The 18,656-nt window shown below is 45.0% G+C and overlaps 1 protein-coding gene across 2 annotated transcripts; it reads left to right on the forward strand.

Annotated features, from left to right (window-relative positions):
- Nucleotides 1-11,398: 11,398 nt before the first annotated feature.
- LOC149974539 (Fanconi anemia core complex-associated protein 100-like) lies at nt 11,399-17,390 on the forward strand. 2 transcript variants are annotated; one of them, XM_090212806.1, is made up of 9 exons: nt 11,399-11,967; nt 12,090-12,256; nt 12,602-12,723; nt 12,814-13,778; nt 13,864-14,020; nt 14,131-15,100; nt 15,426-15,533; nt 15,626-15,712; nt 15,896-17,390. In XM_090212806.1, exons 1-9 carry the CDS (start codon nt 11,955-11,957, stop codon nt 16,025-16,027), a joined length of 2,721 nt encoding a protein of 906 aa, XP_090068932.1. In that variant the 5' UTR covers nt 11,399-11,954; the 3' UTR covers nt 16,028-17,390. The 2 variants fall into 2 exon arrangements, with proteins under 2 accessions (XP_090068932.1, XP_090068933.1); XM_090212807.1 differs by having other exon boundaries at nt 11,512-11,949.
- Nucleotides 17,391-18,656: the final 1,266 nt, after the last annotated feature.

The following is an 18,656-nucleotide window of genomic DNA, read 5'->3' on the forward strand; positions in this document are numbered from 1 at the left end:
GTTGGCCAAGATCTCGCGATACATCCATCCTCCCCTCAATACGGTGCAGTCGTCCTGTCCCCTTTGCAGAAAAAGAATGAAAAAGAATGATGTTTCCACCTCCATGCTTCACGGTTGGGATGGTGTTCTTGGGGTTGTACTCATCCTTCTTCCTCCAAACACGACGAGTGGAGTTTAAAACAAAAAGCTCTATTTTTGTCTCATCAGACCATATGACCTTCTCCCAGTCCTCCTCTGGATCATCCAGATGGTCATTGGCAAAATTCAGACGGGCCTGGACATGCGCTGGCTTGAGCAGGGGGACCTTGCGTGCGCTGCAGGATTTTAATCCATGACGGCGTAGTGTGTTACTAATGGTTTTCTTTGAGAATGTGGTCCCAGCTCTCTTCAGGTCATTGACCAGATCCTGCCGTGTAGTTCTGGGCTGATCTCTCACCTTCCTCATGATCATTGACGAGGTGAGATCTTGCATGGAGCCCCAGACCGAGAATGAATGACTGTCATCTTGAACTTCTTCCATTTTCTAATAATTGCGCCAACAGTTGTTGCCTTCTCACCAAGCTGCTTGCCTATTGTCCTGTAGCCCATCCCAGCCTTGTGCAGGTCTACAATTTTATCCCTGATGTCCTTACACAGCTCTCTGGTCTTGGCCATTGTGGAGAGGTTGGAGTCTGTTTGATTGAGTGTGTGGACAGGTGTCTTTTATACAGGTAACGAGTTCAAACAAGTGCAGTTAATACAGGTAATGAGTGGAGAACAGGGGGGCTTCTTAAAGAAAAACTAACAGGTCTGTGAGGTCTTACTGGTTGGTAGGTGATCAAATACTTATGTTATGCAATAAAATGCTAATTAATTACTTAAAAATCATACAAATGTGATTTTCTGAATTTTTGTTTTAGATTCCGTCTTTCACAGTTGAAGTGTACCTATGATAAAAATTACAGAACTCTACATGCTTTATAAGTAGGAAAACCTGCAAAATCGGCAGTGTATCAAATACTTGTTCTCCCCACTGTACCTGCTGGAATGTGTGCTACGGGTGGGTGTTGTTATCGTGACCAGTGAACTGAGATAAGGCTGAGCTTTACCTAGCATAGACTTATAGATGACCCTGGAGCCAGTGGGTCTGGTGACGAATATGTAGCGAGGGCCAGCCGACTAGAGCATACAGGTCGCAGTGGTATGAGGTGATTTGGTAACAAAACGGATGGCACTGTGATTACTCAGCAAACTGGATGCAGTCTGAGTGTTGTAAGCTATTTTGTAGATGACATCACTGAAGTCGAGGATCGGTAGGAGTCAGTTTTACGAGGGTAAGTTTGGGGCGTGAGTGAAGGAGGCTTTGTTGCGAAAACTTAATTTCAGTTTGTGACAAAACAAGCAAATGTAAAGTGTAGAGAATCATTGTACCAGCAAAACCCTAGTGGCGCAGCGTTTCAAGGCACTGCATCGCAGTGCTTGATGCATCACTACAGACCCGGGTTTGATCCCAGGCTAGGTCACAACCGGCCGTGACCAGGAGACCCACGAGGTGCCGCATAATTGGGCCAGGGTCGTCTGGGTTAAGGGAGTGGTTGGCCGGCTGGGATTTTCATCGCACTCTACCGGCTCCTTGTGGCGGGCCGGGCGCCTGCAAGCTGACGGTGGACGATGTTTCCTCTGACACGGTGCGGCTGGCTTCTGTTCAGTAACCCAAAATATTGTATTTTCAGCTAGAGTACAAAAGCGAAGTAAAACCAAAACTTAAGAACGGGACGCATGAAAATAGCACACACAGAACAGATCTACCGCTTCTTAGACTTGCTTTCAATGAGAATTACATATTTATAACTCACGTTTCAATGTCAATTTGGTCAGGTCGCCCAAAACGTTACATATTGTAGCTACACTGTTTTAACCAGTATTTTTCCAGTTACACGCTCTAGTGATGGGGAAACAAAGCTTCCTGAAGCATTGAGGCCTTTGAGCCAAATGTGTCGAAAATAGGTAAATTAGACACTGATCAACACAGTGTACTCAATAGTGTCTCCTGCTGGTCAAAAGAATTTAGAGCAGACAAATTATACACTGCTCAAAAAAATAAAGGGAACACTTAAACAACAATGTAACTCCAAGTCAATCACACTTCTGTGAAATCAAACTGTCCACTTAGGAAGCAACACTGATTGACAAATTTCACATGCTGTTGTGCAAATGGAATAGACAACAGGTGGAAATTATGGGCAATTAGCAAGACACCCCCAATAAAGGAGTGGTTCTGCAGGTGGTGACCACAGACCACTTCTCAGTTCCTATGCTTCCTGGCTGATGTTTTGGTCACTTTTGAATGCTGGCGGTGCTTTCACTCTAGTGGTAGCATGAGACGGAGTCGACAACCCACACAAGTGGCTCAGGTAGTGCAGCTCATCCAGGATGACACATCAATGCGAGCTGTGGCAAGAAGGTTTGCTGTGTCTGTCAGCGTAGTGTCCAGAGCATGGAGGCGCTACCGGGAGACAGGCCAGTACATCAGGAGACGTGGAGGAGGCCGTAGGAGGGCAACAACCCAGCAGCAGGACCGCTACCTCCGCCTTTGTGCAAGGAGGAGCAGGAGGAGCACTGCCAGAGCCCTGCAAAATGACCTCCAGCAGGCCACAAATGTGCATGTGTCTGCTCAAACGTCCACAGGTGGGGGGGTTGTGCTTACAGCCCAACACCGTGCAGGACGTTTGGCATTTGCCAGAGAACACCAAGATTGGCAAATTTGCCACTGGTGCCCTGTGCTCTTCACAGATGAAAGCAGGTTCACACTGAGCACATGTGACAGACGTGACAGTCTGGAGACGCCGTGGAGAACGTTCTGCTGCCTGCAACATCCTCTAGCATGACTGGTTTGGCGGTGGGTCAGTCATGGTGTGGGGTGGCATTTCTTTGGGGGGGATGCACAGCCCTCCATGTGTTTGCCAGAGGTAGCCTGACTGCCATTAGGTACCGAGATGAGATCCTCAGACCCCTTGTGAGACCATATGCTGGTGCGGTTGGCCCTGGGTTCCTCCTAGTGCAAGACAATGCTAGACCTCATGTGGCTGGAATGTGTCAGCAGTTCCTGCAAGAGGAAGGCATTGAGGCTATGGACTGGCCCGTCCGTTCCCCAGACCTGAATCCAATTGAGCACATCTGGGACATCATGTCTCGTTCCATCCACCAACGCCACCAACACCACATTGCACCAGACTGTCCAGGAGTTGGCGGATGCTTTAGTCCAGATCTGGGAGGAGATCCCTCAGGAGACCATCCGCCACCTCATCAGGAGCATGCCCAGGCATTGTAGGGAGGTCATACAGGCACGTGGATGCCACACACACACTATTGAGCCTAATTTTGACATCTTTTAAGGACATTACATCAAAGTTGGATTAGCCTGTAGTGTTGTTTTCCACTTTAAATTTTGAGTGCGACTCCAAATCCAGACCTCCATGGGGTGATAAATTTGATTTCCATTGATCATTTTTGTGTGATTTTGTAGTCAGCACATTCAACGATGTAAAGAAAAAAGTATTTCATAAGAATATTTCATTCATTCAGATCTAGGATGTGTTATTTTAGTGTTCCCTTTATTTTTTTGAGCAGTGTAGATTCAGAGATTCTAAACCCAGAGTTGCAACATCGAGACTTCCGGGAACGCTTGAGAAACAGACCAAACATACCAGGCCGCTCCACACTCCAGCCAAACTCGATCCACTCCAGCTCCACTCCGAGACAATGTCTTAAGTAGTAGAACGTGTTATTATTCCAACCTCATGAAAGCAACAAACTGACATGTTAAAAACAACTTTATATCGAAGGAGTGCCTTCGTTTTGTCCACAAAGTTGACTAAAGTGACTTATTAGGAATTTTCAAATGTGACTTCTCTACGTGGCCATCAATGGGAATTGTCTTTCTCAGTCATGATTCAGTTAAACTGCAGAACCTAAGTACTACTGTAACTGCAGTCAAAAGCCTGCTTCCAGACCAGAACCCTGGCCCATTAGCTTGCCAACATCAGCACAACAGGCAAAACGGTTTCCAATTGTTACCACTGCCACAAAGCCAAAATCGTAAAGTCATGAAAACATTTGCCTTTTGGTTGTGTGCTGAGTGATTAACCAAAATGTTGGTTATTTTTCGGTTTTTAATTAAACAACGTCATTACATTTAGTAGATTTTTTTTCTATGAGCTCAATGTGCATATCGCAGTTTCTTTAGAGCAGAGATTGCTAACCCTGTAATGCCTGGGTTTGGCGCTACCTGACCCAATGCATAGTGCCAACTGTACAATTTGATGGAAGAGAAATAATGGTCTGGGGCTGTTCTTCATGGTTCAGACTAGGCTCCTTACCAGTAAAGGAAATTCTCAATGCTACAGAATACAATTACATTCTAGACAATTATGTGCTTGCAACTTTGTGGCAACAGTTTGGGGAAGGCCCTTTCCTGTTTCAGCATGACAATGCCTCAGTGCACAAAGTGAGGTCCATATAGAAATGGTTTGTAGAGATCTGTGTGGAAGAACTTGACTGGCCTGCACAGAGCCCTGACCGCAACCCCATTGAACAACTTTGGGTTGAATTGGAATGCCGACTGCGAGCCAGGCCTAATCACCCAACATCAGTGCCCAACCTCACTAATGCTCATGGCTGAACGGAAGCAAGTCCCCGCAGCAATGTTTCAACATCTAGTGGGAAGCCTTCCCAGAAGAGTGGAAGCTGTTATTGCAGCAATGGGGGGACCAAAACCATATTAATGGCTATGATTTTGGAATGAGGTGTTCAACAAGCAGGTGTCAACATACACTACATGACCAAAAGTATCTCTGCCTGAAAATACATGATCTAAAGCCTTGTTCACATTGGCAGTTTGAAGTGACTAAATGTTTTTTTTTTAATTGCTTATCCGATTTGAATCTCTTCTTTCTCCTTCAGTCTGAACAGCCAAAAAGCCAATGGAATCAGATATTTCAAGTCACATTTTCCGCCTTGGTAGGTGGTTAGATGTCATATACAAATCTGATTCCTAGCATTGCGACTTGTCTGAATGGTCAAATCTGATTTATTTGCCCTGAAATGGTTTTTAGATTTTTTTTGGCATATCTTGTTTCTTGCTAGCTAATTTATTGACAGTTTGACAAGAACATGTGAAAGCTAACTAGGTTATTAATAAACTTACACATTAGTGAATTTGCTAAACAGGTACCCAGCTTACTGCTGTGGTTAGCCAAGTTGGATCATCTTATCCTTTTAGGCTTTAAAAGTGTTCTTACACTATGATTTCGAACATTCAAAAGATGCCAGAGTTTCCGACTTGGATGACCATTCAAAACGATTTTCCTAGTCTGATCTCGCTTTCCCCCTCTGAGGGAGCTGATTTAAATGAGTAAGCAGCTGATGTGTCAAAAAGCTGCAAAACATTATCAGGCAGCTGGTGCTCATAGCAAGCCTCACCAGACAGCTTCAGTCCATATCGAATGTACAGGATGGAGTTAAGGGTCTGCAAGGACATGCGATTTCTAAGTGGCAAGGACAACACAGACACAGCAGCCATGGCAAGTTCTTGAAACGGGTTGATATCAGCTGCATCCCTGAACTTCCAAATCTCACTCCAGATTCCCAGTGTGTTTTGTGTCTCATTCCATTTACTAAGCTGGATGGCACGCCATTGCTGGACAATCTTGTCTATCTCTGCAGGGGAGTAGCCAATGAGATTGGCTCTTTTTCTCTATTCCTCCAGGGCTCTTATTGTGCTTTAGAGTTTCCTCCACATTGAAAACTGACATCTACTGCAATGCGTCGATGTTGTCCGGCAGTCTCACCCTCAACTCATTAGTGAGGGAGATGGTGAAGGCAACACACCGCTTCGATGTTGTCCGGCAGTCTCACCCTCAACTCATTAGTGAGGGAGATGGTGAAGGCTACACACCGCTTCGATGTTGTCTGGCAGTCTCACCCTCAACTCATTAGTGAGGGAGATGGTGAAGGCTACACACCACTTCGATGTTGTCTGGCAGTCTCACCCTCAACTCATTAGTGAGGGAGATGGTGAAGGCAACACACCGCTTCAATGTTGTCTGGCAGTCTCACCCTCAACTCATTAGTGAGGGAGATGGTGAAGGCTACACACCGCTTCAATGTTGTCCGGCAGTCTCACCCTCAACTCATTAGTGAGGGAGATGGTGAAGGCTACACACCGCTTCAATGTTGTCCGGCAGTCTCACCCTCAACTCATTAGTGAGGGAGATGGTGAAGGCAACACACCGCTTCGATGTTGTCTGGCAGTCTCACCCTCAACTCATTAGTGAGGGAGATGGTGAAGGCAACACACCGCTTCGATGTTGTCTGGCAGTCTCACCCTCAACTCATTAGTGAGGGAGATGGTGAAGGCAACACACCGCTTCGATGTTGTCTGGCAGTCTCACCCTCAACTCATTAGTGAGGGAGATGGTGAAGGCAACACACCGCTTCGATGTTGTCTGGCAGTCTCACCCTCAACTCATTAGTGAGGGAAATGGTGAAGGCAACACACCACTTTCGGACATTGTTTTCATCCTCAGGCGCAAGGTGGAGCTCAGCTGTCTTTGACTCAAAAAGGTAACCAAGGTACGGTTTGGGACTGATGTATCCATCTATTGGCCCTTTGAGTACATCAAAATTTGCCAGTGGATTCAGCACCCTGCTGCTGCTCACAGACTTGATCAGACTAACCAAGCTGTCAAGTAGCTTAAGAGGATCTACTTGCTCTCCCTCAAAAGCCTTGATGGCCAACTGTACCTCACCCAGCACTGACTTCACAAAAGTCAGATACAATATGTTTTGAGGATCACTGTACCAGGAGTATAAAACCTCAGCCATGTAGCAGTGTTCACTGGACTTGGTGACTGCGAAGTGCAGCCTAAGCTCCTACCACTGGTCCAAAATGCGTGAAACCGTGGGTTCAATGGAGAGCCAACATGTGGCACACACCTTGGCTATCTGTAAAGGTTTCCCCCACAGTTGATGGTCTCATATATGGCCTTGTAGGCCTCCCTGCGCTTTGGAGACACTGAAAACCAGTTATAAGTCTCTCGTACCAAGTACTCCTCACTACGGGGGGGGGGGGGGGGGGGGGTGGTGTCATTGGAAGCATGACTTACAGCAAGCGGCAGAGAGTGGCACACAGCGAATAAGAACCAGATATTTGAGGCCATACTCCTCCTTCAGCACTTTATGGACCCCATTGTTAATCCCCGTCATAACAGAGGCATTGTCAGTCCCTCTCCCCAGGAGTTTCTCTTTTTTAAGACAACACTTCGAGGAAAGCCACAACAGCACGGGCTATAGATTTGACATCTCCTCCCTCCAACTCAACAAGCCCCAGAAATGTTGATACAATTGTCTGCTTGGTGTCACTAAATTACCTTATCACAACCCCCCAGGTACTTAGAAACACTTACATCCGTGGACCCATCGAGGAGGAGGCTGAAAAGCTGGTCACCCACATCTGCGACCAACTTTTTCAGAAAGTATGGTGCTAGAACACCATTAATCATTTCTGTGCACTTTGTCCTGTGCATTTTGAAGTGGGTAGCAGCAGTGGAGTCTGAGAAAGCAGCTCTACATGCTTCTCCAATGTGATCACATGCCAGCATGGAACAGTGTTCAGCGATAGCTAATGCCATGGTGGCCCCTTTTTTGCAGAGTCAATTTTTTAAACCGTAAATGGCAGTTTGTTTTGGGTGGAACTGTTAAGGCTTTGCCTTTTGAGTATGTTTTTGAGATGCCATGTGTTTTTTACATCACTAAGTTTGGCGTAGAAATCAGCCTTACAATATAGGCAGTATGCCCATGTATCATCTCCAATACACGGCTTCAACCAGCCTTTGAATTCAGGGTTTGATTCCCACTCCTTTCTGTATTTTTGAGTGTACAGTTTAGACATGAGCTAGCCAGCTAGATGTTTAGCGTATGTCACAGAGAGGCACACACAGTGGACAAGGTGAGTAAGTGACTGAGGCCGTGCGAGTCAAATGCATAGATTTATTTTTGTGCAGTGATTTATTTTAGACAAATAACATTTTGCATCCCGCCCTGGGCGGGATCAGCCAGCAGGGGATGGGGCCCAAGGCAGCACCCGTGGCTCATTGAGAAGAGTAAGAAGAAGAGTAAAACGATATGTGCTTTCACGTCAGTCGCAAAGTCTCCAATAACACCAGAAAGTCGCTAGATTTGTTGCTAGTCGATTTTTTGAAAATGTGTCGCTAAGTTGGCAACACTGCACAACATTACTAGTTACATGTTTCTGGCGGCATTCTTTCATTCACATTACACACATTGAAATAAAGGACACAAAGAACCAATTTAGGGTTCTTTAGCAATAAATTGTCCAACAACTCACTCTGGGTCCTCTTCCGGCTCCCAGCCCTCCAGTTCTTTGAGACAGAAGAAGCACTTGGCTAAGTCCGGGCCAGAGTATATGCGAGCGGAGCGAGAAGCGAAGCTTGCCCAATTTTACTGGAGTGCGGAGCGAGAGACCCAAAGGCTGGAGTGTCTGCCTTCTCGCCCATTCCAATTGTGCTCACATCACAAGCTCAGGACATGCCAGGCCCCGCATGCGTTTGTAGTCTATGTGTGTGGTGCTGTAGACCCTTGCTTCAGCTACTGTCATGGAGTTAGCTAAATATTTTCATAAAGAAATTGATAAAACACACATGTGCAAAATCAAGGTGACTTACAAAGATGAGGACCGAGAGCAAGAAAGGGATGTTTGACTAAAATCAAATCATTTTAAACCTTGCTTACATTTGTATACGATCATGTGTCTCTCTATTATGCGTGGGAATACTTGGGAACAGATTTCTTAAATTAAAATCACTGAGCTGATTTCCTGGTGTTTTTGTAGTCTTTTATGTCCAACAATGAAAATTCCACAAAGGTTTTTTTGTTGTTGCTCGGAATACTTGGGGGGTCAAATAAAACCACCAACAGCCAAATTCAACCCGGGGGCTGCCAGTTGGAGAACCCGGCCCTAGTCCCACTTCAATTTCCATACCACCCCAATAGATCCACAGTCGATGCAATCGCCATCGCACTGAACGCTGCCCTATCCCATATGGACAAGAGGAATAGCTATGTAAGAATGCTGTTCATTGACTACAGCTCATCCTTCAACACCATAGTACCCTCCAAGCTCATTATTAAGCTTGGGGCCAGGGTCTGAACCCCACCCTGTGCAACTGGGTCCTGGACTTCCTGACGGGCCGCCCCTAGGTGGTGAAGGCATGAAACACCTCCACTACGCTGATCCTCAAACAAAGGGACTCCACAAGGGAGCATGCTCAGCCCAATCATCAAGTTTGCAGACGATACAACTGTACTAGGCCTGATTACCAACAAGATACAGCCTACAGTGAGGAGGAGGTGAGGGCCCTGGCGGAAAATAACCTCTTCCTCAAAGTCAACAAAACGAAGGAGCTGATTGTGGACTTCAGGCAGCAGAAGGAGCACACTACCATCTACATCAATGGGACCGCAGAGGAGACCACCGGGTGACAAGCTTAAAGTTCCTCGGCATACACATCACTGACAATCTTAAAATGGTCCACCCACACAGTGTGGGGAAGGCACAACAGCGCCTCTAACTTCAGGAGGCTGAAGAAATTCAGCTTTGCACCTAAGACCCTCAAAAACTTTTACAGATTCACCATTGAGAGCATCCTGTCGGGCTGTACTACCCCCTGGACAGCAACTGCACTGCCCTCAACCGCAGGGCTCTCCAAAGAGTGATGCGGTCTGTCCAACGCATCACAGGTGGCACACTGTCTGTCCTCTAGCACACCTACAGCAACCGATGTCACAGGAAGGCCAAAAAGATCATCAACATCAATCAACATCAACCACCCGAGCCACGGTATGTTCACCCCTCTATCATCCAGAAGGTGAGGTCAGTAAAGGTGAATCAAAGCTGGGACCGAGAGACTGAAAAACATCTCAAGGCCATCCGACTGTTAAATAGCCATCACTATATGGCCATTAAATAACACACAGCGGCATTTAAAATTAATTTAGAGGCTATATTTAGAGGCCTGTGAGCTAGGATCTCTTTAAGGGGAGGCCTATAATAAATAAATCAAACATTATAAAACACAAATAGAGTTCTAAAATATTTCCATTGTGTGAGCCTAAATTGCAATGCCTACAAGTTGAAGGCCTATTTTTTTGTATTTGGATAGGCCTAAATGAAACGTTTAATTATTAATTACTAAAGACCTTAATTATGATACTTTTGAATACACACGGATTTCAATAAACAAATGAATAAGACTGTTCCGTTCTCTTTGATTTAGTTCCTATTGCCACTCAGACAAATGACAGAATGGATGTCAGACTGACTGAACTGAATGAAGGATGATTTAAATGATCAAATATGTTAGAATGATGAGTTGCCCACATCAAGCATGCTCTGCACTTTATTTGGCTAGTAGGCAAATGGGCCTACATTAGAGTATAATGACTATAGCTGCATGCCTTCAGAAGGGCATCTTCTGAGGCTGAGGGGTGCTTTTCTGAAGGCTCATGGTGTTGCATGGAGATCACAAGCTTTTCACCTGGGTAGCAGTATCACAATTGAGAGATTAGCCTATACGGAGACTACCTAAGACCACTGAACAGTTGTTGTCAAGTGTGGGAATAAGCTTATGCCTGATTTAGCCTAAATGTAACCTCTCCCTTGTTCATTTCAAAGTCCATATGTTCATGACCCGGTTCATATAAATCATGTCAAATTATTTTACATTTAAATTAACCCCTCCTACAGAATATGCTTTGGCAAGATCATGAGTGTAAATAAATATACAAATATTAATACTAAGTGGCAAAGACTCCAGTGGTCATATATAATTCATAGAGTCATCAAATATATATATATATATATATATATATATATATATATATATATATATATATATATATATATATATATATATATATATATATATATATATATATATATATATATATATATATATATATATATATACATACATATACATATACATATACATATACATATACATACATACACTACTGGTTATGATTGCAGACAGAACCCAGAGAATTGGATGGTACAATATTGAATTAGTCACATTTTGAGAAGGTGCATACATGGGGGTGTCCACATCACCCAGAGATATGCCCATGCTGTAGAGATACACCTAGCAAACTTCACTGTTGTAGGCACAATACAGCTAGTGCCATCTAGACTTGCGCTGGCAAACTAATCCATTACATTAGCTACCTAAATGTGAAGTAAACTAAACTGAGGAGTAAGAGAGAATGGAGACTTTTAACTTGAAAACGTGCAGGATACCTATTTTTCCGGTTTCCCCGACTTCCGTTTTTTTTTGTTTATATACTGGGTTAGGCTTGTTCGTGTAGCACTCCTAACAAGTGGTTTGGGGTACGTTTTTTTGTGCGAGATGAAACTGCTAAAACTCTGAAAGGCATTATTGTATGTCAGAATTTCAACAAGATTTGTTCAAGCCTAAAATGTTAGTCCGTAATCGTAACCTGGTGTTTGTATGTTCACAGATTAAATTTCACGTTTACGTGTCATGTTTCACAAATGGCTTTTCTTACTGATCCTAACGATTACGTACATTCAACCTTTTGGCAGCTATCTGGCTCCGTACATAACGCCTTCAACCAAGAGTTTACAATAGCTAAAAGCTTACGACCGCACTAAAACGTGTTAGAAAATTTGGCGGATGTTTTCCTGCGATGTTGTGATTGGTGGGAGGCTCATGACGTTATACGTCGGTATTGGTGTTTGGGTAATGGGTATAAAAAAAAGCGGTTAGGAACGCTGATTAGTCAGAAACACCCACGGAGTTTTGCATCCGTCAACAACCAGTTGATGTTTTTTTTCAATCAAGTTACAGCACTGAAACGACCTACAAATTGGTATTATGGACATAACTAGTTAGTAAATAAGTTGCTGCTATCATAACTTTGACTGCACAATACATTTCCCAATTGTGACTATAAAGATAATTTGAATAATCTCTTGGTTGAATAATCTTTCTGACCTGTTATTTTTCCAGTTCTCTCGGCTATGGAGGCGAGATGTGCTGTTGTTGAGACTTGGGCTGAGTTCGGATGTCCTTCGTCGGGTACAGCTGCTAAAGTGATCTGGTCTGGGGAAGATGTGTTGATTTGCACTGGGGGCGACGAGGTGTCGGTCTTCAACACACAAGAGCTGAAACTGACGGTAAGCCTGAATCTCAAACCATACACTTCGCCCGCTTCAATTAAAGAACAACAGGTGACACATTCACTCAGGTGAATAACAGGTGAACTGATTATTGATGAACACTCAGGTGAGTTGCAGGTAATATAATGACAAGGAACTGATTATTGATAAACACTGAAATGAATAGCAGCAGGTGATACAATTACAATAAACAGATTATTTGTGAACAGGGGTAAATAGCAGGTGAACTGATTATTGATTAACGCTGAAGTTGCAGTAACAGGGGGTCTATTTGAACCTGGCAGTCAAATATATCTGATATTCTTCATGGACAAGAAACACTCATCTTGTCTGTTATTCCAGGCTATTCTTCAGTTCCTGAGTCCAGTGTGTCACATGGTGCTGAGTGAGGACAAGCAGTCTGTTTATGCTGTCTGTGAGAGTGATGGGGTGTACTGTGTCAGTCTACCAACTCTGCACCCTAAGTATGAACCTCTTCATTTGAACTATGGAGACTGAACATGCAAAAATGACGTATATTTGATTACCCTCTCCCCCTTGTCCTGTCTCACCAGGTCTCCCACTCCCCCAGCTGACCAATCCCCTGGCCCTGCTCTGATCAAGGTGTCGTCTAATTCGCTGGCAGCCAGAGACGAGGGGGTGTGTTCTCTGATTGAGGTGGGAGGGTCCGGTGGGACCTTGGTGACCGTCTCACTGAGAGACGCAGCCTGGTGGTTTACTCTCTATAAAGCAGCTGACCACCAGAAACTGACTCAGTTTAGTCTACCTGTCGTTTCAGTTGGTCACCATGTCGAATCAGAGGAAAATGGTTCCGCAGGACTGGTCATGAGACCTGTGTTAGCTTGCGTTTACAGCAGTGATGCACCACCCTTATCATCTTCATCATCCTCAACAACAACAAAACTACCACGTTTGTCATCATCATTAGGCATCAAACATTTTCTCCTGGAGCCTCTCCTCTTCAAGCTCCTCTTCGGCGTCGACGCTGCCCTCATCAACTCCCCCATGATCCTTTGCGGCCTGCCTGATGGGCGTCTCTGCTCCCTCCCCTTACTTCTCCCAGGACGATCAGGCCCCTGCGTTAGAGTTCTACACAGCATGGAGCAGCCAATCATGTTTATCGGAACCACGACCGGGACAAATGATGGTCCACAGTGTTTGGTGGCAGTAGGCCAATGGGGGGGGGTGGTGCTGGTCAGAACCTGTGAAGGGGGGCCGGAGGAGGGGGGCAAGGTAGCAGCATTAACAGAGGGGTGTGTGTCGGGGCCTGTGGTGTGTGTGTGTGCAGGCAGGGAGGGCCTGTACTACAGCACAGGGTCAGATCTTCTAGCCCTGGATCTCCCAGGGGTGCGAGAGGAAGCTCCAAAGCCAGAAGAGAGCCTGGTGGTCAGCCACGGGGAGAGGCAAGGCCAGGGACAGGCCATGGTGAGAGCAAGGGAGTCTGCTACCCTACAGAGTCCTGTCAGCCTTAATGTCTGCAGGGTCATTGCCCTGGCTGGGCCCTCACGCAATGCCTCAGGTAAAGTGTGTGTTCAGCTCAACCAATATTTTCTGCAACCGATCTTTGTTATCGAGTTTGTTTTCTTTTTGTGTGTGTGTTACAGGCATAGTGCAGTTGGTGGCTTTGTCTCTCCGGGGGAGGCTCCAGCGTTTAACCCTGCCTAAGGGGACAGAGACAGGGGGCATACCCAGGCTCCCCTTATCACAGGTGGGACAGAGAGTGAGGGACCTCCTTGCAGCCATCGGAGATGTGTGTGAGAGGTGAGGAGGCATGCAGTAGATTTGATGGTAGATCTAACATGTTTTATTCAGATGAATAGTACTTATTTAACATGTTAATTTACTTGTATGTGCTCTTGCTTGTCCCACAGAGCATCTGTGTTGAAAAGCACCATACAGTCCAAAAACCACTCCCTCAGACACCTGAATCAGGTGCTCAATGTCTGCTGCCTACTGCTAGCAAATCAGAACAGTGGAGAGCAGCTCCCGGTCAGCAAGAAGCCAATCAGGTGTCACGTTGTTGCCAAGTGGAGCCGCCTGCTACAGAGAGACTCCCTGAATCTGACCTGTGTTCTGGACAATTCTAGTCCTTACATTCTAGAACGGAACTGGACGTTCTGTGTGAGAGTTCTACCATTATCCTACCCTCTTCCTGCAGGGGGGGAGAACACCTCTCAAACATTCTCATTCCCATTCCAGAAACTAGAGCCGGGTGGGAGAATGGAAGTGTCGTTGCCCCTAACAGCGGCGGGGGACACATCTTTCCCTGTGACGGTTAGCTGCTCGCTCACCTACTCCCTGCAAAGCCTGCTGGGGTCTGAGGAGCTGTCCCGCCTCCTGGCCAATGGGGAGCCGGCATCTCGTCTGGGATTGGAGGGTGGATGGGTCAGTCTGCCCCTTGACACGCTGACAGTGGATTGGCTGGATGCTCTGCAGGTGACTGGGACCACGCCCCCTCACAGGGACCCAAACAGACCCCCCATTTCCCCAGATACCGTCTCGATGGATATCGTTGAGGCCTTCGTGAGCACCCGTCGGTGCAGGGGTTCTGGGAGGGGGGATGGAGGAGGAGGAGGAGAGAGGATGGTGGCGTCTGATGGGGGGCTGTTTTCAGCAAGCATCAAGGTCTCAACAGAGCTACTGAGAAGGACACTAGGACTGGAGCCACCAGGCTCTGCTGGCCCTTCTCAGGGTGTGTGTGGCTCTGTGCTGGGCTGGCTGCTGTCACAGGGGACAGGAGAAGAGGACTGGAGGGGCAGAGGGGACAATGGAGGACAGGAAAGCTCTGTGGTCTACGCCCGGTGTCTAGGGCGACACACCGTCAAACTCACAGCCAAAGAGGTGTGTATTTATTTTATATTTTTACATATCATGAAAACATGATTGTATTGATACTGGGTGTATCAGTTGTGGTCCTTTAGCTCAGTTTGTAGAGAATGCCGCTTGTAACACCAGGGTAGTGGGTTTGATTCCCGGGACCGCCCATACAGAAAATGTATGCATGCTTGACTAAATCTCATTGGATTAAAAAAAATAAAAATTTATTTTATTATATTATTATAGTTGTATCCTTTTAGACTCACTTTAAGGTCATGTTTAACTTTCCTGGGAGACTATTGTATGAGGTATGTGTTGAGAATGACTGTACCTGTATGTTGTTGGCCAGGTAACTGTAGGGGACACCAGTGTTAAGGAGGCTGTGGAGGTGCGGGTGCAGTGCTCCTCCATGGCAGCCGTGTGTGGACTACACCATGCAGTGTTAAGCCGTGTTCAGGTAGGGAATCCCAACGTGTGTGATAAACATTTGTGCCTGTTTGCTACATTCCCTCTCCTCCCTTACACCCTGTGTGTTGTGTGTGTTGAAAGGCTCTTCTCCAGGGTACTGCTAGCACACAGGAGTCCTCTATGGGAGTCCAGGGACTGGGCTTGAGACAGGCCCTACAGCGGGCACAGGTGAGACCAGACTAACAACAAACTACCTGGTAACATAAGGGTTGAAAGAAATACTCAAACACACAAATCCTCAAACACACAAGAAACAGACAATCTGTAGTATTTTCTCAACTTTTCTCTGTGTCTATAGCCTTACCTCTTTTTCCTGTTCTTTATCTTCTTCCTCCTCCTCCCCCCTGCCAGGTCCTATCTGAGCATCTCCAGGAGGCTCGTATCCCAGAAGCCATTGGACTGGGGATGACCACGGGACAGACCACCAAGACACTGTTCAGCGTTTACAGGCAACTCAGAGAGAACCCCCTCCTCATCCTCTGACACCGTTACCATCCCACATACGCTCCTCATACACAACATCCTCACACACAACATCCTCACACACAACATCCTCACACACAACATCCTCACACACAACATCCTCACACACAACATCCTCACACACAACATCCTCACACACAACATCCTCATCCACACATTTACAATCCTCTCCGCATCTTCATTCTCAGCCCCACACTCACTATCCAATACATCTCCTGCAAAGGAGAAATAAATGACTGTTTGTCTCCCTCTGCTGTTTTAGTACACAAACAGCATTTATTTATTTATGTGAACGTTTGTAAAATAGTACATAGCAGGTAGGTTGTGTGTGTGTGTGTGTGTGGATTAAAATGTACCTGTAAAGTTAGTTAGAACAACGGATTTGAAGAGTCACTTCACTGACAACATTATCCACACACGAAACATAACTTTTACACATCTCAGAGATTATTTTTATTATAGTTTTTCAAAACTTTTCAGAAAAATTAATATTAGAAAAGGATAAAACAAAAGACAAATGAAGTATGTATCATTGCCAAGTGACAGGCTGTAAATCACGAGCACTATACTCTTTCTAGGATGATGTTACTGTTTTGATTGTAGGGAAAAGCCTGTAAAAATCTCAAACGACACCCATTACACTCCTGTATCCCATATAGAGGGCTCCTACTTATCACCTGAAGCCATTACTCTATGTGTCTGTGTTTTGAAGTGGGCCTACTGCCCTACATGGGGAAGAGGGTCATGCTTGTTAATGTTACGATGCTAAGGAAGCTGTCCGCTAATGATGACTCAGCTACGATGAATTGATGACTTTCTGAGTTTATTATTACACACTGTCACTCGCTTAGAAAGTCAGAATTGGCAAAACGACAGGGAAGAATGGGAATGGAAGAGTGGAAAAGAACAGTTGGTGAAACCAGAGAATCAAGTGAGAGAGAGTAATAGACAATTGGTTTAAGGCACATTGGTTTTACACCAGAGTGTCTCTATAGGTATTTGTAGCATTGTGTGTATGTTCTGGAGTATTTGTAGCTGCTGTAGTAATAATGTATACCATTTAGCAGATATATTTATCCAAAGGGGCTTACAGTCATGCATATATTTTACACATGGGTGGTACCAGGAATCAAACCAACTATCCTGGCATAGCAAACATTAAAGTGCCATGCTCTACCAACTGAGCTACAGATGACCAGTAGACACTTCAAAACTGAAAACCCAAGCCATGTCAACTCCTCTATAGCCTCATTTATACCTGGTGCGAACATGCGTCCTCTTTCCTGATCTTTTCCACATTCTGATTGTGCCCACATTTTCAGAAATATGTCTACACGTGGTATTAAAATGTTTCTCTTATCCATCTATTGTGACTACATTTCCTGGTCCCTCCCTGTATGCAAATGATTTGACAGCTATTCTTTCAAAATAATATTTATTTCTTTATTTTAAAGGGGCAATCAGCAGTTGCTACATCCATTTTTGGACTTATAAATTAAGGATATGTACCCATTGATTCTTGAAGAACTCCTGAGTGGTGCAGTGGTCTAAGGCACTGCATCTCAGCGCTAGAGGCATCACTACAGACCCTGGTTAGATTCCAAGCTGTATCATAACCGGCCGTGATTTGGAGTCCCTTAGGGCGGCGCCCGGTGTCATTAGGGTTTAGCCGGGGTAGGCCGTCATTGTAAATAATAATTTGTTCTTAACTGATTTGGCTAACTAAATAAAGGTAAAATCAAAAGAATGAACTTGTAAATGTCTCATGAGCTTAGTTTAACTATCAGAACCCAAAATATAAGTCCTTGCAGCTATAGCTCTGTTTATGAATTTGAGAGTGGTTACATTTCTCCAGCCCCATCCCTCAGCCTTTAACCAAAACGGATGGGGAGTGTGCTTTGATATTGTTTCTACTGTTGATTGCTGCTTAAAGATACATATTGATGCCATAAGTCAATAGTGCCACCTGTCAGTGATTTTAGAAGGCTGGATAATGATGATTTAAATGGTTTCACTGTCCAGAGCCCGGTTTCCCAAAAGCACCTTGAGGCCTAAGTTCATTGTTAGAACCATAGGATCCTATGATTCTAAGTTGAACTTAGCCTTAAGATGCTTTTGGGAGACCAGGCCCAAATCCGTCTACACTTGTAAGATATCAGACCCACAATGTGTCTTTTAATGCATCCGGTCTATACGATTAAAATACTCATTTTAATACCGTGTATAGACATATTTCTGAAAATGTGGGCACGATCAGAATGTGAGAATGTGGACCACGACAGGACAAAGAACGCATGTTAGCATCAGGTATAAACAAAGTAATGTGTAGACAATGGAAATATCCGTAGTTGTATTGCTGTTGTATCATGAATAGTGTTGTTGTAGCTAAAATAATGTTGCAAAATGAAAACCCAAGCCATGACTAGTCCTCTATGTGTGAGTATGGTACTTACTCTGAATCCTGACTTTTACTAGTAACATGCTAATTTAAAAAAACATTTTTTAAAAAACTCACAAGCCTATAAAGCATAGTGTTGTTTGGAATCTGCCGTTGACTCACTGACCAGTGTTGACTCCAGCAAACATGATTCATTTCTTCTGACCAGGCTCTTCTGAGCTGAAAACTTGA

Source organism: Oncorhynchus mykiss, chromosome 20, assembly GCF_057628025.1.
Source record: "Oncorhynchus mykiss isolate SJ-2025 chromosome 20, ASM5762802v1, whole genome shotgun sequence".
NCBI lineage: Eukaryota > Metazoa > Chordata > Actinopteri > Salmoniformes > Salmonidae > Oncorhynchus > Oncorhynchus mykiss.

Bases quoted from the DNA above. Each gene is read 5' to 3' on its own strand.
- LOC149974539 (XM_090212806.1), top strand. The intron at 12,724-12,813 runs GTATGAACCTCT...CTGTCTCACCAG, and splicing joins CTACCAACTCTGCACCCTAA to GTCTCCCACTCCCCCAGCTG. The intron at 15,534-15,625 runs GTAGGGAATCCC...GTGTGTTGAAAG, and splicing joins CAGTGTTAAGCCGTGTTCAG to GCTCTTCTCCAGGGTACTGC.